This window comes from Barbus barbus (assembly GCF_936440315.1).
Source record: "Barbus barbus genome assembly, chromosome: 18".
NCBI classification, from domain to species: domain Eukaryota; kingdom Metazoa; phylum Chordata; class Actinopteri; order Cypriniformes; family Cyprinidae; genus Barbus; species Barbus barbus.
This window is the reverse complement of record NC_136746.1, coordinates 8503986-8530974: the sequence shown is the minus strand read 5'-3', so window position 1 is coordinate 8530974 and position 26989 is coordinate 8503986. Positions and strand designations below refer to the sequence as shown.

At 35.9% G+C, this 26989-nt stretch overlaps 2 protein-coding genes across 3 annotated transcripts in view; one reads left to right on the top strand and one right to left on the bottom strand.

The window, feature by feature from the left end:
* Positions 1 to 1388: 1388 nt before the first annotated feature.
* On the top strand, positions 1389 to 6887 carry LOC306884027 (epithelial cell adhesion molecule-like). 2 transcript variants are annotated; one of them, XM_079439630.1, is made up of 10 exons: positions 1389 to 1550; positions 4661 to 4732; positions 4970 to 5071; positions 5332 to 5590; positions 5725 to 5790; positions 5878 to 5941; positions 6024 to 6122; positions 6208 to 6405; positions 6477 to 6521; positions 6613 to 6887. In XM_079439630.1, the coding sequence occupies exons 2-10, from the start codon at positions 4678 to 4680 to the stop codon at positions 6637 to 6639; spliced, it is 915 nt and encodes a 304-aa protein (XP_079295756.1). In that variant the 5' UTR covers positions 1389 to 1550; positions 4661 to 4677; the 3' UTR covers positions 6640 to 6887. The 2 variants fall into 2 exon arrangements, with proteins under 2 accessions (XP_079295756.1, XP_079295755.1); XM_079439629.1 differs by lacking the exon at positions 1389 to 1550 and adding an exon at positions 4378 to 4542.
* Positions 6888 to 10443: 3556 nt separating this feature from the next.
* The window catches only part of LOC306884026 (pleckstrin homology domain-containing family H member 2-like), a 32984-nt gene continuing 16438 nt past the window's right edge, over positions 10444 to 26989 (bottom strand). Inside the window, exons 8-29 of the mRNA XM_079439628.1 lie at positions 25049 to 25845; positions 24886 to 24961; positions 23608 to 23702; positions 23308 to 23479; positions 22588 to 22724; positions 22391 to 22504; positions 22142 to 22228; positions 21883 to 22041; positions 20641 to 20874; positions 19796 to 19904; positions 17483 to 17595; positions 17222 to 17401; positions 17007 to 17104; positions 16751 to 16928; positions 15354 to 15509; positions 15175 to 15272; positions 14947 to 15088; positions 13289 to 13434; positions 13068 to 13197; positions 12879 to 12962; positions 12631 to 12780; positions 10444 to 11832 (exon numbers count right to left, since the gene is read on the bottom strand). Of these exons, the coding sequence (XP_079295754.1) occupies positions 11659 to 11832; positions 12631 to 12780; positions 12879 to 12962; positions 13068 to 13197; positions 13289 to 13434; positions 14947 to 15088; positions 15175 to 15272; positions 15354 to 15509; positions 16751 to 16928; positions 17007 to 17104; positions 17222 to 17401; positions 17483 to 17595; positions 19796 to 19904; positions 20641 to 20874; positions 21883 to 22041; positions 22142 to 22228; positions 22391 to 22504; positions 22588 to 22724; positions 23308 to 23479; positions 23608 to 23702; positions 24886 to 24961; positions 25049 to 25845 (3629 nt within the window). The 3' untranslated portion in view covers positions 10444 to 11658. The remainder of the gene's footprint in view (positions 11833 to 12630; positions 12781 to 12878; positions 12963 to 13067; positions 13198 to 13288; positions 13435 to 14946; positions 15089 to 15174; positions 15273 to 15353; positions 15510 to 16750; positions 16929 to 17006; positions 17105 to 17221; positions 17402 to 17482; positions 17596 to 19795; positions 19905 to 20640; positions 20875 to 21882; positions 22042 to 22141; positions 22229 to 22390; positions 22505 to 22587; positions 22725 to 23307; positions 23480 to 23607; positions 23703 to 24885; positions 24962 to 25048; positions 25846 to 26989) is intronic.

The following is a 26989-nucleotide window of genomic DNA, read 5'->3' as shown; positions in this document are numbered from 1 at the left end:
ACTAGAATGGCTTGCTAAAAACAGAGCTGATTTTGACATGGTAAAAAAGGTGGGGTTTTTTACACTACCAGTGAGAAATTTTAACCAAAGTATGTTATAGACTTTTCATTTAGAGCCTAAAGTATCATATCAACTTGTGGAAAATGGGCATCCGATAACTCCTTTAAAGGATAAAAGATATTCTCAAGTTTTGTTCTACAGCTTCATTTCACACAAGCTACATAATAAAAGCGTTGGTTAAAAAAAATAAATCATAACTTTTAGTATGAGCTCAATAAGTAGGCTATAATACAAGTTGAAAAATACTCTTTGTTTGTTTTCAGCAGTACAGCAGCAAGTATTCAGCAGTTCAAGTTATTCAGTTGTTTTTACTTTTTTTTTTCCCCCCTTGTTTGGATCACAAATACTTCGTCCACAGAAATAAATAAAACTTTAACATATTTCATAATCATTAAATTTCCCCATAACTTTCATAAACTTTTTTAAATAAAAATTGCCAGTTGCCCTGACCAAGGTTGCTTTATAAAACAGAAAACAGCGCCTTACCACAGCGACGGAAGTGGCTACTTTGTGGCCAAACGTCTGCCACAGTCTGTCAAATTTTCAAAAGTGTGAAATAATGTTTCAGCATCACAAATAGCCTCCTTTGCTGTTGATCGTGAGAAAAAGAAGTCGAGATCACAAGAAAATTAATTCATGATCACGTGAAAACAAGAAGAAAAAAATTAATAATGCATGGCCGCTTAGAACTTCTGTAGGAATATGTTGAACTACTTTATTGTTTAATTTCACACACAAATGGAAAAGACAAAGTATCTGTTTCTGTTCAGTTAAACCTGTTAACTGTCACCCGTCCCCTCTGCGGGACACCTAAATTTACTTCACTATTTTACAATTAAATCCTAATCTAATCAAACTATACAAACGATATATCATTGGAAAGGTCTAAGACTCCTAAATAGATATTTTTCCACCTTTTTTGTTAAAAAATTATGTAGGCAAATTAATAGATTAATTTATGACAAGAGTGCACCTGAAAAATCTACATCAACAGGAGTTCTGACATTTTTCCTAGTTGCCTTTTTCCCTCTCACGCTTTAGAAATCATAAGAAACGATATAGTTGAAAACTTAAAATCTCAAAATTCATCCTTTGAAACCCATTTTAAAATCAGACATTGCATTACCATGGAAATGGTACATGAAAATCATGTTACAAAATGTTTTCGTTCATGAATTATAAACATTTAAGTTTGAATAGTGCTCTATAATCTCTATGTTCAAAACTGTGAGTGACAGTTAAGGGGTTTTTTAAGCAAAATTTTAACAGTTAAGCATTTACTAAACTAGTGAGATATCAATAATACAGATGCACTCTTGGAAACCACTACATTTTGTGTGGTGAGAACAGCTAAACAGGAAGCTGCTGCTAACAAATCAGAATGTGTTTATTTAAATTAAAGAGAGAACTATAAAAGAGAGATGGGTGACCTACCAGTTATTTTAGAGCATAACTATTCCACCTTAATTTCCAGATTGTGTGAATTCTGAGTGAGTATATTGTCTTTTAATTTAGTTTTGGTTGTTTAACATGCTTAAGTTTCTTCAGATAAAGAAAAAAAATGTATAGGTTAAATTATGGTCAGATGTTTTAGTGCTGTTTCTATGACGTTTACAAATATTAACAAGCTAACTTTAGAAACTGCTACAGATTCAATGTAAATGATGTGTAATAATAGTAGTAATAAAAGACATTTTATGTAGCCATAGCTGTTTGTTTAGGAAATAGTGTGTGTGTGTGTGTGGGGGGGGGGGGTCTAAATCTTAAACTAAAACTAAGACTAGAAATAATTTAGAACACATAATTGCTTTCAAGCTTTATGAGCACATATGAAATGTAACGTTTTGAGAAGCTTAAGTGATTATAGAGCTTTTCAATGGATTCAGCTTTGTTCTGTAACAAACAAGATTGCCATATTCTGGTGAGTGAGACCTTTGATAAAGTTTGTGTGTGTGTGCGTGTGTGTGTGTGTGAAAATAAAATATGACCTGCAGAGTCTGTTGTTCTTAGTTGCAACAGAATCAAGTCACACCTTAGAAGTGCAATCCTGAACATTTAAAAATGTAACACATGGTGTAGTCACAAAATATAAGACACAGTATCACTGAAGGAAAACATATAAGATGGAGATATGCAATGGAACATAGTTGTGTTAACCACATATTTTTGTTCAAACACAAGCAATGAGGACAGATCAAAACAATGTGTGACATCTTGAAATGTTTTTATGAAGGAGAGTGTGATAAATAGGCTGCAAATTTAAATTTGACTCTAGATATTCCCCGACATTTTTACATTAAGAGAATAGGTTTTATAACCATAGAGCTATACAGTAAGCGAAGTTTCACATCCATAAAGGCTCTGGCACATTAAAAACTTAAGTTAGAGCCTAAAATAGAAAGCACAACAAAACAAGCATTAAGCATCTACGAGATGTTGTTAGAGATACTACAGAGAATATGACGTCAGTTTCGGTGTTGTTGTGGGTATCAGTCGGGAAGGGTGTGTCCATTTTACAAATTGATCAGCTTTGACAGCGCTGTGTTTCTCATGAAGTCATAATACTGTACATGACAAAGATGAAATTTACGACGCAGTCCAAAAGGTTTCTGGAGAAGCTTCCAGTTTTGCTCTAAACACCTATAGCATACTATTAAAATATCCTGACTGTAAAATGCTCAGAAAGTATGACTGGCGGTTGGGCCACACTTCTGTCCAAACTTGTTCACCTGGTTTTGGCTGCATTCTTTGAGAAACACATTCAGAGAGAGAGAGAGTGTTGATGTCTAGTTGAAAGAATTCAACTAACACTTAATGTCTCATTACTGACCATTAACGCTATTGTATGTGACTCTGTTAGTGCCATTCTATCACCTATCTTCTTTTGACAGACACTGTAGTGGCATGACCTATGTTTATGCAAAACCAATTCTCTAGGTGTAACATTTATTAGATTTTTTTGCAATATGTGGCTCAAAATGTCATATTATATTTCCACAGGTTTATCGGCTGTAATTGCAAGGGGTTTAGAACTCTACTTTTTCAAAACTATGTAAATTAAGGAATGGGCATTTTAGCTGTTGTGTTTGAATTTATTGTGGTTATCAAATGTAAACAATTATTGTCACATGCCATCATCCACCCAAACCCAAAATTAGGATACATTGTGTGGGTCAAAATTATAGATTTTACTTTTATGCCAAAAATCATTAGGATATTAAATAAAGATCATGATCCATGAAGATATTTAGTAAATTTCCTATCGTAAATATATAAAAAATGTAATTTTGATTAGTAATATGCATTGCTAAGAACTTCATTTGGACAACTTTAAAGGCAATTTTCTCAGCATTTTTTTTTCTTTCACCCTCAGATTCCAGATTTTCAAATAGTTGTATCTCAGCCAAATATTGTCCTAACAAACCATACATCAAAGGAAAGCTTATTTATTCAGCTTAATCTCAATTTTTAAATAAATGGACACTTGACTGGTTTTGTGGTCCAGGGTCACAAATGTCTGTACACTGTTCCATTTTTTCAAAGCCCCATATAGTCAGGCATGATATATATATATATATATATATATATATATATATATATATATATATATATATATATATATATATATATATATAAGCTTTTTATTTATATATTTATTTTTAACTTGTAAATTAAAAGCTTGTATTGTATATTACATTGAACAAGAGAATAGTTTATTCTGATTTAGATACCGGTCAGTCATTTAAAATGAACAATGATCAAATGTAACTGTGAAAAAGGGTACATTTAAGTTACTTAAAACAGTTTGTAGTCATGTAATTTTTTAAGTCTTACAAGTTCAGTTTTTTTTCTTTAATTAGACTTTTATTCTTTACTCTTTAATAAGACTTTTATCATTTTATTGTGTTTTTCTTTCCATATTCATATTCTTCAATATTTTTGTTCTTAAATTATTTTAAAAATGCATTATTACGTTTTTGTTTCGTTATGCATAAGGCATTTGGAATCACTATTTTGAATGAAATGCAAGCAGTATTTTAGAAATTATAGAAATATTGTCCTATAGTCACCTTTCATTATGGTTTTGTTTCTAGTCTTTGTCATATGCAGCAAATGCTGCAGTTTCACCTGGCAGTACTGGAGTTGCATATGTTGAGTTTCAACCGAGAATCTTGTAGGTGCTTTACATTTCCAAAATGGAGATAGAAAGTTTTGCGTTCACTCTCGATGCGTCAAATGGCCATATATGGTCACGGGCGGAACAAGAGGTGAGGCGTTTTAGAGCTAACTCCGCCCATTTGCACCTGACGTCACTTTACTCAAACAGGTATACATAATTTGACACCTGTTGCGCGTTTAGATCAGTCGTTTGGAGGGGAAGAGAGAGGATATCTGCGGGATCTATTCCTAATTAAGCTCGAGATTTAACAAAAAGCGGAATAACTCTTTCTGGTCGGATTTCTAGTTTTTCTTAAAGCTTTGGTAAGAAGACTTTATTGTTTAAAGACTGGTTGAATTGCGTGGAGGTTCTGGAGATTAATGCACGCATCAGTTCCTCATACGGAGTGATTTCTAACGCCGAAACTATTTGTTTTTTCAGTCCTCTCTAATACCAAGATGAAGGTTTTAGTCGCCTTGGTTGTTGCGGTGTTAGTGGAAGTGGCCGCCTCATGTAAGTAACAACTATTTTAACTTAAATTAAAACGAGATGTTTAAAAGTAAACTAAATCGGGTTAAACTATGACAAACTGTTTAATCCTAGTCGATAACTTTGTAGTTAGCAGGCAAACAACCATGAGCTGGATCCAGGGTGTGGTTCAGTATGTGGGGGTGGGGGAGCTCTACTTGGACTGGGTTATGCGTTTCAGCAAAACAATTGTCTTTTTTTTTTTTTTTTTTTGTCAAACAGGTACTTGTAACAATATGAAATGGGCCAGATGTGAAGAACCGCCATGCCAGTGCACTCTTCAATTTTCTAGCACACTCAAGCAGCCGATTGATTGTACAAAATGTGAGTTTTCCCTTATTTGCACTTAAAATTGGTAACTATCTTATTGGTAATTTTTGGCCCCCTTACGACAATGCTAAAGTTTTTTTCAAATGTTTTAAGTTGGTTTAACTTGTCTCCCAGTCTGGTTTTAGAGGAGTTTTGACGTCTTGCCTAAACTAGCTGAGCTCCAGATTCCCTATCTCCTACAAACCAGGCAGGTTTAAGGCACTTTGTTCCTCCCATCAAATGTGGTAAACGTCTTAATTTCTCCCTACCCACAGTGATTCCCAAGTGCTTCCTCATGAAAGCAGAGATGTATCGTGCCAGGAACAACATGACCACAAGATCAATTGGTGGCAAGCCAGTAGAATCTGCCTTTGTGGACAATGATGGCATCTATGACCCAGAGTGTGAGAGTAATGGAAAGTTCAAGGCCGTCCAGTGTAACGGCACTGAAGTGTGCTGGTGCGTCAACAGCGCCGGTGTGCGCAGAAGTGACAAGGGAGACAAGAACCTCAAGTGTGAGCCTGTGGAGACCTAGTGAGTGCACTTTTGTTGTCAACAGGATGTTCTTCTGACTGACACGCCTAGTATAAAGTGTGGTTAGAATGGTACTGCTGTTTGTGGAAGGAAGCAAGACTTGTAAATTGACACTGCCATGTGTTCTCCTCTAGTTGGGTTCGTATGGAACTGAAGCATAAAGATGTGCCTGCTACTGACGAGGTTGCCAAATGGAAGACGTATGTTACTATTGATTTCTAGGGTCTTGCTGGAACATGTAATATGAAGCTTGTCTTGTTTTGCTGATGTTTTTGTTATTTTTACAGTGGAATTGAAAATGTTTTATTGGAACGTTACAAGTTGCCAAAGACACTTGTGTCTGAGGTTCAGGTAAGCATTTACCATTGTCATCCAGCCCCTTAACTTTTGCTTGTGGTACACAGCCTAACAAAACCCACTTCCTCTTTCCCAGTATGACAAAGCTGGCCGTGTCATTGTTGTGGATGTGAAAAAGCCCATTGGAACTAGTGATCCAGACCTGTCCCTCATGACTTACTACATGGAGAAGGATGTGAGTCCCATTGATGATTTCTCAGTTGTAATGCCTGATATTTATATTTTGTAACTTGTGTGCAAAAATTCATGTGACTTCACAGGTCAAAGCTCTGCCACTCTTTATATCCTCTGACCCATTCGAAGTCAGTGTTGAGGGATCAAAGGTGCCCATGGAGAACATCCTGGTGTACTATGTAGATGAAAAGGCACCCACCTTTACCATGCAGAAGCTGACTGGTGGTATCATTGCTGTCATTGTGGTGGTCAGCTTGATTGTGATCGCAGGGCTTCTGGCTACTGTAAGTGCCATTTCTTCTTGGTTTCTTAAGGTAATGTGTGCTTGTAATCTAACTGTTCCTCCTCTTTTTAGTTCTTCCTCGCACGGCAACAGAAGGCCAAGTACAGTAAAGCACAGGTTGGTTTATTTCAGCATGATCTAAACTTTATTTTTTTTTTCTCCTCAAAAGGAAGCAAGCTTGTTAACACGTTTCCTTCTGTTCTTGCAGCCCAGAGAACTGGAGACCATGTCTTAAAGCTGTTAATGACCTCTCACTTGAGTCTGATGCTGGGATGTGCCCAGTGCTGAAGCTTAGACCTGCTGCACGTTTGCTTGTAACCTTTTATTAGAAATTAAGTGTCTTACATGCAGAGTACAGTTTTTGTTTTTAATGGTTTCTGTTACTTTTCTATTTAATGAGGGCTCACTTTCAATTGGATCAATGTTTTAAACACTGTACAGTTTGTGACTTGTAAATTTTTAATAAAATTTGTTTTAAACATTGTCATGCAAGTTCTTAATATTCCGGCATGTGGTAGTCTTAGTAAATCAAAATCCTTTTTTCTATAGAACTGTAATGGTGTTGCTAAATGAAAAGGACTATCCTAGCACAAAACAATCCCTAGCTTTTGTTTGCAACCATGATTTGTCCTTTTCAGCCCAGGGCAAGCAGTTGAGCTGCACCTGTTCTCTGCCTTATGAGATTCACCTCAATTCAAATGTGATGGAAACTTGTTGAATGGGACTAGTTTTAGCGTGACTCACTTGTCTAAATGTAAATGATGCAGTGTCAAGTAGACAATTCTGCATTGCAAAACTATTTCATGTGAATGTGAATCACTACAGGAACAAATAGAAAAAAAAATAGAATAACATGCGGTAAACGACAGAACTGCTTGTGCTACAAACTGGAATGATTGACAAATGCCATTTTGCATTATCAAGCAGCATAGTGGACTGGTTTTGTACTGTTAATGTAAGCGCAAGCTTTGGGAATTGTCAGTTATAAATGGTGGCGTGTGCATTATCCACTTTTTTTTTACTTCTAAGCATGTGTTTTAAATAATATAGGGTCTAATAATAGCCCCCTAAAACCTGTGCATTTGTACGAACCTTTTTCTTTCAAAATGTAAAACAATGAGGCTGTTTAACTTGAAGTTGCTGACCATTCAAGTGCTCAGAAAGACTAATAATTAAACCCACGAGAGAGCCGTGTACAGAGCGGTTTGAAATACAGGTCAGACCTGTTGCTCAAGTTTCGGGCAACGAAGTTCCTATATCATTGTGGTATGACTTATGCAAAGTTCTGACTAACAAAGACTACAACCTCCTCCCAGGAACCAGGAAGCTGTGTTTACACAAATTCTGTTTTGGTTGAAGAGTTTGTCAGGTTTTAACAGGCACATTAATGAATGACTAACGAATTCGTATTGAGAAGCTTTCCCACACTTGCTAATGGCACGCGCTACAATGTGTAACACTCTGCAAAAATGTTGCTGCATTCATTTTGTGTGACCTAATGAAATATTGTGAGCTTTTATTGAAGCAGTCAAAGTGGCATAGGTCCAAACTAAATCTGACTTATTTTTTTCAAGAGAAATCTCCAAACAATAGCTTGGCTGGCATTCCCTTGCCTTGAATTCTTTGCCTTTTCGTCTAGTCCCCCAGTATATTTCCCATAAGAGCCTAGATCGTTTGTTTCTCAGACTAGTTGAGACCGGTTTGGGTGGATCACGTTGCCCTCCCCCATCCGCACTCGCACCTGAGTTAGAAGTCACACAGTCTCTGTGTTTCCATGGCAGAAAAGGAGGGATTAAATGACAAAGCCTATCAGACGAGTGTGGGTCACGGTAAGGAGGGACATTTTCACGAGGATGGTTCACCCTCACCTGTTTGGACAGAGTCAACAGTGTTTAAAAGTTATTTAAAAGCAGTACACTAAAATTCACGCGATTCCTTTTAAACAAGTCACTGTTGTTAAGGTTTTGTTACATCTTTGGCTTTAGAGTATATAAGTCATCATCTTAAGTAGTTTTCAGATTTCAGGTGTTTATGTAGATCACTAGATATTCTGCATTCCTGCTTAAATAATAAAACGGCAGAGGATGACAACAACTCAGCCTATAACATGATTTAAAGTGTGAATGGTTCCAAGTAACGTACCGACGTAACTGTAAAATGGATTTTAATCAGTGTGACGATGTGAGGCAATCAACCAGTGGAACAAGAAGAAATGCTCCTATAAAAACAACTTTGTGCCAAATGGGAGGTTGTGACATGGGGAGAATATCTGGTTTTTAATTTCAATAGATTATTGGGGAAATATCAAGGAGTGTGGCAGCCAAGGCAACACAACAAAACAGTCATTTGGGTAATATATAAAATGAGTTTGCATCATCAGAACACTGATGACAAGTAACCAAACAATCATTCACATCCTGTGCAATTTTTTTTCCTCGGTCTCTCATGGTTGAATAAATGATATTACATGGCATACACAGCTGTTATCTGGTGAACTGTAGCTTTGTTGAATTCTTGAGAAGTATAGGTACACAGTTGTTAAGTTTAAATCGATCCAAAAGTGACAAACAGGATATTTATAATGTTGGAAAATAATTCCAATTTAAATAAAAGCTGTTCTTTTTACATTTCTATTTATCAAAGAATCACGGTTTGAAGCAGCATAACTGTTTTCAACATTGATAATAATAATAATAATAAATGTTTCTTGAGCAGCAAATCAATTTTAGAAAGATTTCTGAAGGATCATGTGACACTGAAGACTCGATGCTGAAGATTTAGCTTTGCATGCAAAAGTAATTTAAAATAGAAAACTTTTATTTTTAATTTTGCAATATTTCACAATATTAAAATGTTTACCGTATTTTTGATTAAATAAATAGAGCCTTAGTGAGCATAAGAGATTAATGCCCCCGAACTTGTGAAACGAAGTATATTAACATAACTTAGAATGAATTTCTACCAAATTATGTATCTATTTGAAAAAAAATAAAATAAATAAATATAAAAATCTAACTTTCCTTTTTGAGTAAGGACATTTATTTAAAGCTGCATAATAGATGATAGAAAATACACTTTAAGAAATAAATACAATTTGCTATGACATCATCTGTCGCAGTATACCTTGTTCATTAATGTCAGTAATGCTTTGGTATTCTAAAAAACAAAACAAAGCAAAGCCTTCCAGTTTCTATCTCCTGCAGTGAATCTTTTTATGAATCTCACACCCCATATTCATTACACCAGTACAATATGTACTCTCAAAAACACCTCAGCTGTCCTACGGTATATGACTCCATGTTAGCTTCCAAAGACCACATGTATTGTTTGGTAGTGCACTTCCTGTTTTATCATAATCCATGCATTCTCTCTGCATGCTTCAACATGCTAACGTGAGAAGAGATTACAGCGAAGGGAGGTTGCAGAACTCTAGTGTTACTCATTCTGTTTGAACTCATTTTCAATTCCAGTTTAGTCAACTTCATGTCGTAATAATGTATGGCCTACATATGTAGTGTACTTGATATAATGATGGAAGGAAATGTTGTTTACTTAGTGTTTTGGGTTTCTATATTTCTTGTAGGGCATGGGCGATTTTTCTGATTTTATCGATTTATTCGAATAAAAAATTTTTTTAAAGTATTTTTCTTGATTATTTCTGAACATTTGTAAAAGATGTAGTTGTAGTTCATGCATCTTTTCACCATTTTCCATCATGCATAATTTTTTGTTTAAAATTTACATCATGTTGACAACTTCCTGTGTGCTGCACTTGGAATAGAAGTTTCGTTAACAAGAGCGTTAATAAAAAAACAAGTTACTTGAATCACGTTGTAGTTACATTTTCAATTTGACTGGTTAAAAATCGTGAATCGGTCAAACGTTCTGAAAAAATAAAGATTTGAATTTTAAGATTTTGCCATATCGCCCAGCCCTAATTTATTGCAAAAGAGATTGTTGGTAAAGCCTGAACAATAAATAAAATAAATAAAACAAATTGATGTATTTGGGTGAATCTCATGAAAACTGAAGAACAGTTCTGGCCATATTTATTTATTTATTTTTGTCTTGGGGAAAAATTAAGATCCTTTGACATTTTCTTGACAATTATGCACATTTCAACCAAAAAATGTCATTACCATAATTCATAATTCAAATTTAAAGACATCAATACTGTACAAAACTCTACTTGTAAAAGTCAGCATAAATTAATAAATTACGCAGTGTTTTGTACAGTATTGTTGCTTTTTTTAATATATACACACACACATACATATATATGAGAATTGAGAATGTGCATTACAAAAAAACTCTCAAAAAGTACAATGTCTGGACAAAATATGTTAATGACAATTAGGTGGAAAATGTCATAAAAATACGTCACAGTGCGAACAAACAAAAGCACACTTCATTTCTATATACAAAATACTATTTGTTTTGATTATTTCTGGGGTGAACTTGACTTGGACATGTTCATGAGATCTCACCCATAATGTTGAGAACTACTGTCAGTCATGTCACCCTCAGCCGCAACAGGAAGCATAAGATGATTTTTTTTTTCAACAATTCATCTCTGGATCAGCATAGCGTCATTTTGGAGAATATCCACTGAACACTGAATACGCCGCGCCACACAGATACACCGTTTTCATTCAAATCAAAGCGTAAACAAACATAGATGATGTATCCGTTTGCTGCGGCTGACACAGAACAGCATATGCAGTTTGTGTTCAGCGGATATTCTCCAAAATGACGCTACGCTGACGCAGAGGAGACGAATTGTTGAATAAAATCTTTTTTTTTTCTTTGCGTACAAAAAGTATTCTCGTAGCTTCATAACGTTACGGTTGAACCACTGATGGCAGATGGACTATTCTGACAATGTTTTTTTTATATTTTTCTAGGCTTTGACAATGTTAATTGTTTGGCAGTCAATGGGACAGTCACAAGCCTCCTGGGTTTCATCCAAAATATCTTATTCATTCCAAAATATCTTATATATTTTTAAATAGTGTTCCGAAGACGAACAAAGCTTTTATGGGTTTGGAACGATATGGGGGTAAGTGATTAATGACAAAATTTTCATTTTGGGGGTTAAAAGAAATACATCTCTTATTTCATTTTCAGATCCCCTTTGATGTGAACCAGTGTGTTGCAAATATGGTTTTGAACACTAGCCAGGGATTTTGAACTGGGATCAACTAATGAACTAGGGAATATGTCCTAAGTGAACACCAACACATACTGTGAATGCTTAAAGGAGGGTGGGTGCTTTGCTGGGTCTGCAGGCGGCTGGAGGAGACTTGCTCTTCTTCATCTCTCCAGATAGAGCCAGCAGCAGGGCTGGGGCAGACAGGTGGTGCGCTGCTGCTTTTTGTTGTTGTGTGCAGTTAATGTAGCTGGCTATGAGCAACGTCACGTCTCGAACCTAAACAACACAAGGAAAGCAGAGAAATGCTGTGTCACGCTATAATATACATAGCAAACAGAAGTACACATGAGTCTGTGTGTTTCTGTGTACTTTGGTGTGTGTGTGTGTGTGTGTTTTCTCTCTATGTGTAAAAGAGAATATACTGTATGTACAATTATGTTCAAACGTTGCTAAGATTTTTTTTTTGCTTTTGAACATAGTCTTTTATTCTCACCAGGGCTGCATTTATTTGATCAGAACAGTAAAACAGTAATAATGTTACAATTTAAAATAACTGTGTTCTATTTTAATATGTTTTAAAATGTAATTTATTTCTGTGATGGTAAAGCTGAATTTTCAGTATCATTACTATAGTCTTCAGTCTCACATGATCCTTCAGAAATCATACTGATATGCTGATTTGATCCTCAAGATACATTTCTTATTATTATCAATGTTAAAAACAGTTGTGCTGCTTAATATTTTTCAGAAACCATCTTTTCAGGACTCTTAAAGTAAACTCACCCTCCACTTGTTCCCAACCTGTATTAATTTTGGGGTGTACTGTACCTTTAATTAAATAGGAAGTTCAAAACAGCAGCAACCGTTTGAAACAATAAAATCTGATAAATTTTAATGCGTCTTTGCTGCATGAAAGTATTAATTTCTTTAAATGTATTTTCTTACTGGCCCCAGACTTTTGAACAGTAGTGAAAAAAACAACAACTGAATATTTCATATCATTTTCACACAAATTACAACTCTCCCTACAACAACAAAAAGAAAAAGACTCTTCTAAGAGAACTAAATACCTACCTTTGACGGGGCCATGGCAAACAGATGCTTCTCTGTAGACTTATCTTTGGATGTGTTGGTGGCAGAACTCAGAGCTACTACCAGCATAAAGTCCTGACCACACGCTCCAAATGTCACGATGCTTTTATAAGGGTAGGACGCAAGGACTTTCTAGAAAACAAGCAGTGAAAACTCATCTTAGCTCTTCACTAACAACATGAAGTGATTTGGAAATACTGTGAAACACTGTAGAGAATGTGTTCACTTACTACAGAGTTGAACTCTAGCATGTTGACTCCATCTTCATGTACTGCCAGCCAAACACGCACGTTCTTCTGTGATGTACTTACAGACTGCAGGGAGAAAGAGAGTGAGATTAAGAAATAATGCCACAGCATTTACACTTTTTTGAGTATTTAAATTGTACAAATCACCTTTAGCCTTAGAGAAACACTCACCTCAGCCTCAAATAGTTTGGCTCCAAAAAATGACCACTTACGAGCCACGGTCAGGTAGATTCGTATGCACTCTGATGAACTCCGACCCCTCAGAGATGCCCATCGGGCAGAGAGCCTTTGCAGCAACTGCCTGTGACGCATGCGTTTCAGTGCGTAAGATAATCAAACAGATTCGTCGTGTTCATATTTGTGGTTATGGGATGCACTGGAGGCATAAATACCTCATTTGTTCCTCAGTGCTGGAATTTCGGTATTGCTTCGGGTAGAAACGCTCAAAAACCTGTTTCAGGGTCTGGTTAGATTTAGTCTGTGCAGCTCCTGAACTACCTGGACTAGAAAATGGACGCTCAAAGTCCCCAAACTCCACCTGTACGACACAAAAAATTTATATATATATATATATATATATATATATATATATATATATATATATGTATATATAAAAATGTAAATGAAGCCTACATTAGGTCAATTAAGATTTTTTTGGATGGTGACATTATTTCTCTGACCATTAAGCATATTTCTTCTCAAATTATCATTACTGTAATGTGATATATCATCCATTACCAAATGATTGTAGAACAATAACTTTCTTTTAAAAACAGTACAATAAATACCAATGTGATGTATAAATACTGTTAATTAAATTTGTATACTTTTTGGCAAGTTACACAAATGATTAATAGTAATGATTAAATTCACATTAATGAAAACACACACACACACACAAAATTAACTGTTCCTAAAGCTTAGCTTATTTTTTGTATTTGTAAGTGATTTATAATGGATAGGTGTTTTACCATGACATCGTGATTTTTTTACTTTCCAAATGTCTTTTATGCATAGTTTGCATTGTTTTACTTTATGTCCCAGTCTTAAAATTTTAAAAATGTAAAAACTCCATTCAACTCCATCCATTCAACATTAATTATGCTTAAATCTATGATGGGTCTAAGCTAAATTTGTTAATTGTTTCATTATTTATCATGTGTAAATGATTTATATAATTTTTACACAAATTACTTTTATTTTTAAATTGGTTTTGAATTGACCTCGAAAAAAAATTGTACCTAAAATTGAGCTTGTTTTCTTCAGATATTGCTGTAAGAAATTTATTTCAGACAGGAATTGGATGGGAATCATACAATTCAAAGATTTTGGTTCTAAAAGGATACTGTTAATATTTTGTTAGCATTTGTAGAGCTGAGGGAGCTAATTTGTGTTTCTGACATTAAAAGAACATTCATTAAATTAATTCAGAATTCATTCAAAAAACTAGTTCATAATCCTCATATATTGTAAATCAGACTGTTTCAGTTGCATTGCATGTTTGTTGATACGTGCAACCAGCAAGGATAACAGAAAAATGTATTGTCTTGTATTATTTTATGGCACCGTCTTTCTCTAAAAAAAAAAAAAAAAAAAAAAAAAAAAAAAAGATATTTTTTGAATGGTGCAGTAGATTAAGTAGCAATGCAGGAAACACTTTCACAGTATTTTAGTATCATGGAAATCATTTGCTTCAAGCTATTTTTAAAAATAGAAAAGGTTCTGAGTAACTGTACTACTACCTGACTCCTATCACTGAGATAAAAACAGCCCTAGGCTGTGGAAACAATGAAAAGAGACAGGATCACCCCACATCTTTTAGCAAATAAAAAAAAAACTAGCCAATCAGATCCACGGTGAGCCTGAGAGTCATTTTGTTTGAGCATTTGAGTTTGCTGACATTGGGTTGGTCGATGTGTCTTTGGAGGTGTGGTTTCAGACAGACGGTGTGATTTTAAATGTAGTGGGCTGTTTAATTAAATGACAAAGTTAGGTAATATATAACAGGTTTGTGAGATGCATTAATATTCTGAGGAGCAGCACTGTGTACCTGAGCAAGCAGGGCGGCCATTTCTAAAGCAAGCTCTTTGTTGACAGGGAAGTGACCAGCTGTAATTTCTTCATTTGTTTGGTACGCCAAAAGCAAACGCTCTCTCTCGGTCTCCCCTCTCATCTGCTGGGAGAAGTATAACCTAGAGGAAACAAACTAGTGGTTAGTCACAAATTATGGGCTTTTGGAAATAGGTATTTTGTTTATGCTTAGGAATCTGTACTCTACCGGTTCTTATAAGTGAGTTTCACCGTCCTGGCGTTCTCGGATTTGCCTGTGTGCTGCTCCTTCGAGACCTGCTCCCATTTTGAAATAATGTCACAGATCTGAGGACACAGCACATTTTTTAAGATAAAGACACAAAGTACAGTTTCTAAAATAATAGGGTGTTTTTGTGTGAGTCTCACCTTCAGGTTTCCCTGAAGACAGTGCTCAAGGTCTTTGCCAGTGGGGTCGTCAGAATAAAGGCTGAAACCAGACTGACCAGTTTTCCTCATGCCCGTGTCCTGGTTCAGCTGACTCTGGAACTCCTCCACCGTGGTTGAAGCATCAAAACTAACAACCTGACACACACAAGACGGTTAAATTAGACAGATTACCTGCTGTGTGTAATTGACTTTTTACCAGTGAATTTCCATGACTTTTGCAGTTTTTCATGGTTAGTGGATCAAGATTTAATAATATTTTACAGAGTGGTGTGGATGAGGAAGTTTTTTTTTCTCACTTAAAGAAATTAATACTTATATTCAGCATACCGAGCATATATCACAATTCTTTTCAATAAGTAGTAGTGCTGGGCAGCGATTAATCGCATTCAAAATAAAAGTTTTTGTTTTTATAATTTGTGTGTGTACTGTATATTTATTATGTATATATAAAAACACACACATACAGTATTATTTTGAAAATATTTACATGTATTAACATGTATATATTTATATTCATATAATTTATATTATATATAAATATATTTAATATAATACAAACATAACGTATTTCTCTTAAATGTATACATGCATGTGTGTTTATTTAGATATACATAATAAATATACACAGTACACACACATAAACATTATGATGTACACAAAAACGTTTATTTTGGATGCGATTAATCGTTGCCCAGCACTAATAATAAGAAATATGTTTGAGTACCAAATCATCATATTAAACTGATTTCTGAAGGATCATGTAACACTGAAGATCTGAGTAATTATGCAGAAAATTCAGCTTTGCCATCACAGCAATACATTACATTTTAAAATATATTCAAATAGAAAAAAGTTATTTTGAACTGCAATTATATTTTGCTATTTTTACTGTGATATGTTTTAAGATTTGTTGAGAGCCGAGCATAACTAGAAAAAAAAATACTGTAATTCTCATTCAAATTAAAATTCAATGATACATCTAAGTTTTACATGACTATGGTATTATTATTATTATTTTTTGAAGAATCTTCATGCAGCTTTTTTCCTATAAGTTTGACAGATACTGAAAAGCAACTAGCATAAATAATCATTTGTTGCTTTGGGTATCAAACTCAAGTTGTTAACATCATGCTTTTCCATTCAAGCTACAGGAAAATGATTCATAGTGAATACATAAAGATACAACATGCATAATAAACTGTTATAATATTAATTAATATTTTTTAAAACTACTTTTATAATACTTTATTTTTTTTAAATAATATTAAAAAGAGCTGCATGAAGATGTAGAAGACCATAAGGATGAGTAAATAACAGATTTCTATTTCTAAATGAACTGTTCTTTCATCATGAGGCTGTTTTGCATATGTGTGGACCTGGTAGGTGTTGTTAAGGAAGTGTACAGGGACGCTGAAAGGCAGAGAGTGATGATAAGGGTTCCTGAGTAAGATTGATAGGATCTCCATTCGTGACGATCGGGCTTGCCGATCCCCCTTCTGCTGCGTCCGCTCCAATGAGCGCTGACAGTAAATGGCATACTTTCCTACTTCCGTCCTGGGAAAAAAGCAGAGACTAAGCGACTGTGTGCTGTGCTTCCAGGAATCCTAAAATATAGTTTCTGTTTTTATTTACCTGGAATCTCCATGCCTTTTGAGATGAACCTGCAAATACCAAAGAATGGGAGGCGTGGGCAGGAAAAGCCCGACACACAGAGCCAGGAACTGCCATCCCTGTGTTACAGAACATGGAAACAAGTCAAGACATCTCATGTGGCTTCACTCCCAAGATGAGGAGAAACACAAAACAAAAGCAATCACTCCCTCTAGTGGTGTGTGTTCAGATCTGACCTGCAGGGGTCCTGGCGGTCCGTGCGGCTGCCTCTTCCGTGTCTGTTTGATAAGCTGGCAGTAGATCTCGTTCTGCAGCTCTGGGTGGGTGAGACACACTTGTAGAGCACACTGGGCAAGAGTCACGTGATAATCTATGGCTGGAGTGTCAATGGCCACGTTAATGAAGAGCTGACATGTCTGTAAAAAAAGAAAAGGAGTGTTTCTCCCTGTTTTTTAAGGGTTGTTCCCTCCAAATGTGTATTGAATGAAGAGTTTAACCTTAAAGAGCTTGATGGCTTCGGTTTGTAGAGCTTGTGAAGGAAGGGTGGTGAGTGGAGACGGTAGCCCTTCCTTAGTGAAGCAGAGCATCGGGTATCTCCAGAGCTGAGACCCTGAGAAACAACGGGACAAACATTGGACATTAAATTGTTTTTATGTAGCTACAGTTTAAAAGGGCAGAATGGGGTTGAAGTAAACAAGTTGTGAATAAACTGAATTTATGATGTAATGTTTGCCATGCTTATATTTAATAACATATGTCAAATCAGTCTCAGCCTCAAGCAGCACACCCACACACCACAGTCCTTTCATTTAGAGGTGTTTACCACCGCACTAATGCTTGAGGCCCCAGAGATTTGAGGGACCCCTGCTTGCCATAAGGAACTGAATAAACCAGTTAGTTACTGCATTACATTATAGTCTTGTTGGCTTATAGTATATGTAACCGCATGAAAATTAAAACAGACACTTAAACTTAGGTCTTAACCTTTTTGACTCCAAGGCCCCCCATTATCTACAACATTATTTGAAGGGCTGAATGTTCTTCAGGATTCCCACTCTTTTTAACCAATTTACACAACTTTTCCAGTTGTTCATCATTTACTGAATAAAGACTAAGAACGACAATTTAAGAATATTTTTTAGAATACAACCTGAATTCCGGAAATGTTGGGATGTTTTTTTTTTATTTGAATAAAATGAAAACTAAAAGAATTTCAAATCACATGAGCCAATATTTTATTCAAATTAGAACATAGATAACAAATGTTTAAACTGATACATTTTATGCACAAAATGAACTCATTTTAAATTTGATGCTTGCTAGAGGTCTCAAAATAGTTGGGACGGGGGCATGGGGCATGTTGCAGCATTTCCTCTTCTTTTCAAAACAGTTTGAAGACGTCTGGGCATCGAGGTTATGAGTTTCTGGGAATTTGGTCCCATTCTTGCCTGATATAGGTTTCCAGCTGCTGAAGAGTTCTTGGTCATCTTTGACGTATTTTTCGTTTAATGATGCACCAAATGTTCTGTATAGATGAAAGATCTGGACTGCAGGCAGGCCACTTCAGAAGTACTCTTCTACTACGAAGCCATGCTGTTGTAATAGCTGCAGTATGTGGTTTTGCATTGTCCTGCTGAAATACACAAGGCCTTCCCTGAAACAGACGTTGTCTGGAGGGGAGCATATGTTGCTCTAAAACCTTTATATAACTTCTATTTATATTAAACCTTTATATAGGCTTCAGCATTCATAGTGCCTTCAAAAACATGCAAGCTGCCTATATCGTATGCACTTATGCACCCCCATACCATCAGAGCCACTGGCTTTTGAACTGAATGCTGATAACATGCTGGAAGGTCTCCCTCCTGTTTAATCCAGAGGACATGGTATCAGTGATTTCCAACAAGAATGTCAAATTTGGACTCGTCTGACCATAGAACACTTTTCCACTTTGAAACAGTCCATTTTAAATGAGCCTTGGCCCACAGGACAGGACGACGCTTCTGGACCATGTTCACAAATGGTTTCCTTTTTGCACGATAGAGCTTTAGTTGGCATCTGCAGATGGCACGGCGGATTGTGTTTAGCGATAGTGGTTTCTGGAAGTATTCCTGAGCCCATTTAGTAATGTCAATGACAGAATCATGCCGATGAATGATGCGGAGACGTCTGAGAGCCTGAAGACCACGGACATCCAACAAAGGTCTTCGGCCTTATCCCTTACGCACAGAGATTTCTCCAGTTTCTCTGAATCTTTTGATGATGTTATGCATTGTAGATGATGAGATTTGTAAAGCCTTTGCAATTTGAGATTAAGGAATGTTGTTTTTAAAGTATTCCACAATCTTTTTACACACTCTTTCACAGATTGGAGAGCCTATGCCCATCTTTACTTCTGAGAGACTCTGCCTCTCTAAGACATCGCTTTCATAGCTAATCATATTACAGACTTGATGTTGATTAGCTTAATTAGCTGCTAGATGTCCTCCCAGCTGAATCTTTTCAAAATGTCTTGCATTTTCAGTCCTTTAGAGAGCTAGTGTTAATTAGGTTTATTAAGAAATGTATTTCTATTTCAATAATTGTACTATTGTTCTGTAAAATAAAAAGAGAGAACTTATTGATAATAATAATAATAATAATAATAATAATTGAGATTCCGGTTTCATTATTTGAATGATATACTGGGATTCATATCCCATAGCTGATTTTTCAACAGGTGGCATGTCTTCCCCTTATATTTTCTGTGACTGATGTGAGATATTCGATCACAATTAAATATAGGAAATGAATACAGATCTGAGACTTACCTGGATCTCCCTCTATGCTGAGCAGTTTACCAATTATTTGCTCGAACTCAGTCCCCACCTGCCCCACTGCGGTGCCCGCGGCCATGGACAAATGGTACAGCCAGGCCGTCTACAGGACAGGAGCACAGACAGACAGGCAACAATGACATTTCGTTTCATGAACTCCCCAAACATTTAGGATTATCTTTGAATATATTCCTTTTCTGTGCCATGATGAAATTAGATCCTTTGTTAAATAGAAGTACACATACTAAAACCATACTTTTAAAAGGAGTACTATGTAAATAATATACATTAAAGTAATAATTAAATAACATCAGACTGTTAATTGCATGTAATTTACAATTAACTGAAAATGATTCAAGTTTAAATTTCTAAATGTAGTAGGACTGAAATACATCATGTAATTTCATAATTACTTTTATTATCTTTGAAATATGGATAATGTGTACTGCTGAATGTATTAAGAAGCATTTAAGGTAAAATAAAGCATACTTTAATGCCATTTCTACATGTTTAATGTTTTAATTTATACAGTATATAAACATATTTCATATATTTAAATATATTGAAATAACACATTTGTAATGGAGTTACAATTTACTAACTTTACAACTTAGTTAACTAATTTTCCAAATTACAAATTATTAATTTAGTCACGAAAATGTGCTCACTTGCATTTTTATTTCATTTATTTTACATTGTCTACAAGTACAGTTTTAAAAAATATACTTATAAAATCTGAAATTCACATCCAGCACAATTAAGTGCACTTGTTTTTCACAAGGGATGTGCAACAGTTATTTGTGGCTCTATTTCAACTAAATTCATTATGGCTTGCCTACCTTCTCATAAGGAGAGTCGATGAGCAGGTATGTCAGGTCCTGATTCACTGACTGAATGGAGAGCGTGTACTGAGCAGGGACTTCAGCTACGTCACATGATTTATGCACTTCCTCCACACGAGCCTCCCACAGTTTGATCTGACCCAGAGGAAACTTGTCTTCTTGATTTCTGAAGTAGTAGAGAGTCTTCCCAAACAGCGCACACCACACATGCTTTGAGTAGCCATGCTTCACCTTAAAGAGTCAGAGACAAAAATGTTATTAACAGCTACAACTTGATACTGTATATATTTTTATATATTATATCTGGGTGGCTTATGGTTCAAACTGGTAAAGTGACCTGACCAGCACAGTACTAACATCTTTCATGCTTTCATTTCTCAATTTTTTTTTTATATCAGTTTAAAAAGTTTATTTAAAAAATCAATTTACAGAGATTAAACAAGTGATGACAAATTTTTTTGTTTTGTCCAGGAAAGAAATGTAAATTTATTTAACATGTTAACAGCTATCACTTTACAAATCTGTTTTTGAATTTGGAGTAGAAAAACAACACATCTTTATTTAAATAATTTAATATTTAGTATTATAGGCTATTCTTTCCAGCAATAATATACACAGTAAACCATTATGAAAAGCAAAATCCATAAAACAGCAGCAATGAAAAAAGATTATCAAACAATTATTTTGGACAACAGCAAATGAAATAGAAACATTTACACTACTGTTGTTGAAAATTTGTTGCTTTTTTAAAAGAAATTAACAATTTAATGAAAATAATTTTTCAGCGAGGATGCATCAAATTATTCAAAAGTGACACTATCAACATGTATAATGTATAAAATATTTTTTTTTCAAATAATTGCTGTTCTTTTGAACTTTCCATTTATCAAAGAATCCTGAAAAACGCTCATCACGCTTTCCATAAAAATATCAAAGAGCACAACTGTTTTCATCACTGATAATGATAAATGTTTCTTGAGCTGGAAATCAGCATATTAGAATGATTTCTGAAGGATCATGTGACACTGAAAACTGGAGTGATGATGCTGATAATTCAGCTTTGCATCACAGGAATTTAAAAAAATATGTTCAAATAGAAAACAGCTATTTTAAATTATAATAATATTTCACAATATTACTGCTATACTGTAATGCAAACTTGGTGAAGATAAGAGACATTAAACAAAAACTTTTGAACAGTAACATATCTAAAAAAAAAAATTCTTTCCAACAGTATACCTTTGTCAGATGTCCTTTCATAACGGGCCGTGTGTCAGGGTGAGTGAAGAGCGGACTAGCAGCTTTGATCCTCAGGATGCTCTGCAGGACCCTCAGCCACTCCTCCAGCAGGTTTGGGGAGTCTGCCTTCAGATTACACACACTCTTACCCGTCACCACCTGAAGGGAAGCATCATCAACATCATGGATGGACATGTGAAATAATCTGAGACGCATGAACAAACATTCTCTCACACACACACACACACACACACTTTACCTGAAGCATCTGTTTGCCATCACCACGAGCTATAGTGCTGCATGCGTTCAGCTCAATCTGACCTTGGGGTTTACGGATCACGTCACTCTATGAAACAAAATCAAAGATCCACAGGAGATGTAGGAAATACAGAATGTATAATAAGAATAAAACAAAAAATTAATATAAGAACTTTATGAATGAAATAAAGAATAAAACAGAACAACCATAAGAAATAAAATAAGAGATAAATGAGTCATTTAAACTGACTGGTGATTTGTAGTAGAGAAGCTCCCCATCCTTCAGAACAAACCAGTGTCTCTTCCACGTCTTCTTCCACGTCTTTACCATCTTGAGCAGGTACCCAGACTTCTCCATAGACTCCTGGAACACGAAACATTCTCATTTGGTCTGACCTCTGTGTGTGTGTGTGTGTGTGTGTGTGTGTGTGTGTGTATGGGTCTTACAGTCTTGCCGTTGTCAGTGCTGGAGGAGCAGGTCTTTGGGAGTTTGTTTTCAGGTTCAGAGCACTCTGTGTCAGTGGAGTAAGCATCAGGAGGAATGGCGTAGTCACACTCAGATGTCATAGAAGACAATGACACAGCTGAGAAAAACAACACGTTCAGTGACTGGGGGGGGGGGGGGGGGGGGGGGGGGTTGGTGGTCTCTGAAATCCATTTTATTTTTCCCAAATTCTGTGTGTTACATTTGAATTTCTCTGGATATGGTTTTAAAGGGTTAATTTAATCAGCAAAAAACAAAAAAACAAACAAAAAAAACATGGTCTATTCTGTTTAATTTACAAAACTTAAACTATTTAATATTTTGAAATCAATGAAAATAAGGGTTGCTAAAGTTAAAAAGTAAAACGATAACAAAAAAAATTACTTGAAATAAAATAAATGTTAACTGAAATAAAATATACAAAAATAATAAACTTATTTTATTTCAGCTAGTTGAACAATATTTGAAGGCTTACATGCTAAAGTTTTACTGCATTATTTACATAATTACTAAAATTATTAATAATTAACTAATATTATTTAGTTGATATTTTTATTTTCATATCAAAATAAAACAGTTACAATATTTTTTGCTATGGTACCGAACTTGGTACAGAGAATTGTGTAATTTTACTAGTATTGGTACTGACTACTGAAATTTTGGTACCATGAAAACACATGTACCTCTCTTAAGTGAGCGGGGGCTTTCATGGCTACTGCTCTTGTGTGACTCTGATCCAGAGGTCTGGGAGTTCTCCTCCTCTCCAGAATTAGACTGACCCTCCTCCGAACTGTCCTCCTCCTCAGAACTAGACGACTCCACGGAGAACTGACTGGTGCTTAACAAAGTCGCTTTCTATGAGAGTAAAAAACACACATTGCATTCATGAATATGTAATTCAAATATTTCCTTCTATTACTGATAGAAGTGCTGACTCTTACACACACACACACACACACACACACACACACACAGGCTCCTACCCCTTTGTGTGTGGCAAAGACAGGTGTGCTTGTGTTCCTGTAGATGAGGGATGTGTAGAGCATGTAGGCGGTGCATGAGGATGGGTGGGAGGAGTCTGGAAGAAGAGGATTGGACATTTTCACTAGCCGTTAGTAAATGCACAATATGATTTAGGCAAGTAGAAATGTTTCTTGAGTACTTTGTTGGTCCTGGACTGATATTTACATTTCTATGCAACAATCATTGTCCAAACTCAATCCCATAACCAAAAACTAAAACTATAGCTCCTAAAATCAAAAGGATTAGAGGTAGATAAGGACATTTGGACAGCTGATGCAGGAACATGTCCAACTTGGGTAAATCACTATGAATATGCACATCATGTGTACCAGTAATATGACTACTGAATCAAAATTGGCAAGCTGTTGGTGTTCTTACTTTGCGCCATTAAAATTAGTTTTACATATGATAAGGACTCTAATAATTCTGCCTTCTAATTGTAGTAATTCAAGGGAAATTGCGTGAATCTCCAAAATTTGACCAAAGCTTTTTTTTTTATATATAATTTTTTTTTTGTAACATTAGTAATTACACAAATTGTACATTGTAATGTAATTAAATTTTTAAATTTCCTTCCCACAAATATCTGCCAATAAGGCAAAAAAGTAATGCAAAATAAAATACTTTTTCATTTTAATTTAATTTCTAAAAATTATAAAATACTAACTGTAAAATATACACAATTCAAATTAAATTCATATTTGAATAATAAAATGTTTATTTAAATTGTAATATAAATTTGTTAAGCCAATCTGATTTTTAATTTCAGAATTTAATCTATGCAAATTTTAAAATTAATAAAACTTTTTTTTTTTTGCATTTTGGGAATCTTATAGCCAGAATGCAAAAATTCTTATCGGTCTTAAAAATAGGATTGCTTTTTATTGCAAAATAAAGAAAATTTAAAGAAATATTTTTTATATTTATAAACTAGCTGTAAACTGGCAGTATTTCTAGTTATACAATGGCTGAGGTCACACAACTCATACAAATGCTATTCTGTTTGATTTCTTTTGCTATTTGTGCAAATCTGAGCACAAAAATTATATTTGTTGAAGTTTCCATCACTATAGAAGATTACTAAATTATGACAACTTCTGCTTCTGAAATGCATAACATCGGTTTGGATTTTTCCTCAATAAGTGAATGTGAATGACAATGAAGATACAAAATGATTGGCTGGATTGAGAATATGTGAAAATGTACACCCCCCCCCCCCAACCCAAAAAAACACACACCTTTATTAGCTACATCTGTGCACGACGTCTCTGACAGACGAATTCCAGATTTTGCCACAGCATATATTCTGCTCTCCTGGAGATAACATGAAACTACAAATTTACCACATGAACCAAAATGACAGAAATTCCTATTAGTTGTACTATTTGTGGCATGACTCACCCAAGAGGGCAGTCTGTGCAGCGGAGGGGTCGGAGGTTTACTCCCAGGCACGGCTGCAGAGGTGTCGGGTGTTTCTGGTTCCTCAGGTGGCACTTCAGCTGAGGGCACATCAACATGCTCTCGTTCACCAGTCTCCATCTTTTGCTCTTGGCCCATGTCCTTTTCCTGAGGCCGTAGAGGACGTAGCATGCTGATGGCATTTCGTGTCCGCCCATGGGTGGCTTCACTGTACAGCGGAGGCTGACTCAGATGCTTTTTAGCCAATGCCAAACTAACATTAAACGCATTTGGATTGCGCAGTCGGGGCTGTTTGGGGGAGGCTGGAGTGTCTTGGGAGTCCTGGGATGGGGTGGGTCTCTTTGGTGTGAGAGCTGGAGTTAATATGGGGCTGGGAGTGTTTGTGTCACTGGAGGATGACGAGGAATCAAGACATTGTGACTGGAAGCGTTTATTCAGCTCATCTGAGTATCCATCCTCAGCGTCCATCTTCTTGCTGTCTTTTTTTGAAGAGCTCTTGGTGCCAGGAAGGCAAAGTCTGGAGCACTCCACGCGCTGCATGTCATCGTCAAACAGCGAGCTGCTGTCGTCTGAGGCTGTGTGGTAGGTCTCACTAGCGGGTCGACTGAAACGCAAACCTCCAAACAGACTCCTCTCCCCTTCAGAGGCAGCAGTGGACAGGATAGAGGACACACCACAGGACAGTGTGTGTCTGGTACTGTCCCGCTCATCCTCTGATCCTGCCTTAGGGCAACGGCCAACACACTCTGTTTCTGGACAATCTTGTTTCATTCCAGAATCTGGATCAGACCAAACACACAGACTTGGTTAATATGTGAATACATGTAGTAAGTACTAGATATATTAAAAGACATCTCTGATTCAAAATGTCAAAATGCTGATAAATGGATCAATTGATTCAATTTTGCAAATCACTGTCAAGTCATTCATTTCAATGAATGAGATTCAAGACAAATGACTCATTTGAGTGGTTCATTTAGTGAGTCAAAATGATTCTTGAACAAATTACTCTTTTTAGTCAGTTCTGAATCAAAAACAGAAAAAGCTTTGAGAGAATTTCACTCTCTAGATATATGTTGATATTGATAGGGAAATGCAATTGATGGATCAAAACGATGGCTTCTCATTTGAAGTTGACACACATATATAAGAGTAGCAAATACAGTTGGGCAAAAAAGTATTTAGTCAGCCACCAATTGTGCAAGTTCTCCCACTTAAAAAGATGAGAGAGGCCTGTAATTTTCATCATAGGTACACTTCAACTATGAGAGACAGAATGGGGGGAAAGAATCCAGGAAATCACATTGTAGGATTTTTAAAGAATTTATTTGCAAATTATGGTGGAAAATAAGTATTTGGTCAATAACAAAAGTTAATCTCAATACTTTGTTATATACCCTTTGTTGGCAATGGCAGAGGTCAAACGTTTTCTCTAAGTCTTCACAAGGTTTTCACACACTGTTGCTGGTATTTTGGCCCATTCCTCCATGCAGATCTCCTCTAGAGCAGTGATGCTTTGGGGATGTCGCTGGGCAACACGGACTTTCAACTCCCTCCAAATATTTTCTATGGGGTTGAGATCTGGAGACTGGCTAGGCCGCTACAGGACCTTGAAATGCTTCTTACGAAGCCACTCCTTCATTGCCCGGGCGGTGTGTTTGGGATCATTGTCATGCTGAAAGACCCAGCCACGTTTCATCTTCAATGCCCTTTCTGATGGAAGGAGGTTTTCACTCAAAATCTCACGATACATGGCCCCATTCATTCTTTCCTTTACACGGAGCAGTCGTCCTGGTCCCTTTGCAGAAAAACAGCCCCAAAGCATGATGTTTCCACCCATGCTTCACAGTAGGTATGGTGTTCTTTGGATGCAACTCAGCATTCTTTCTCCTCCAAACACGACGAGTTGAGTTTTTACCAAAA

Coding starts and splice junctions, on each gene's coding strand:
- LOC306884027 (XM_079439630.1), top strand. CDS start 4,678: ATGAAGGTTTTAGTCGCCTTGGTTGTTGCGGTGTTAGTGGAAGTGGCC. Junction 5,072..5,331: donor GCCGATTGATTGTACAAAAT/GTGAGTTTTCCC, acceptor CCCTACCCACAG/TGATTCCCAAGTGCTTCCTC. Junction 5,791..5,877: donor GAGGTTGCCAAATGGAAGAC/GTATGTTACTAT, acceptor TTATTTTTACAG/TGGAATTGAAAATGTTTTAT.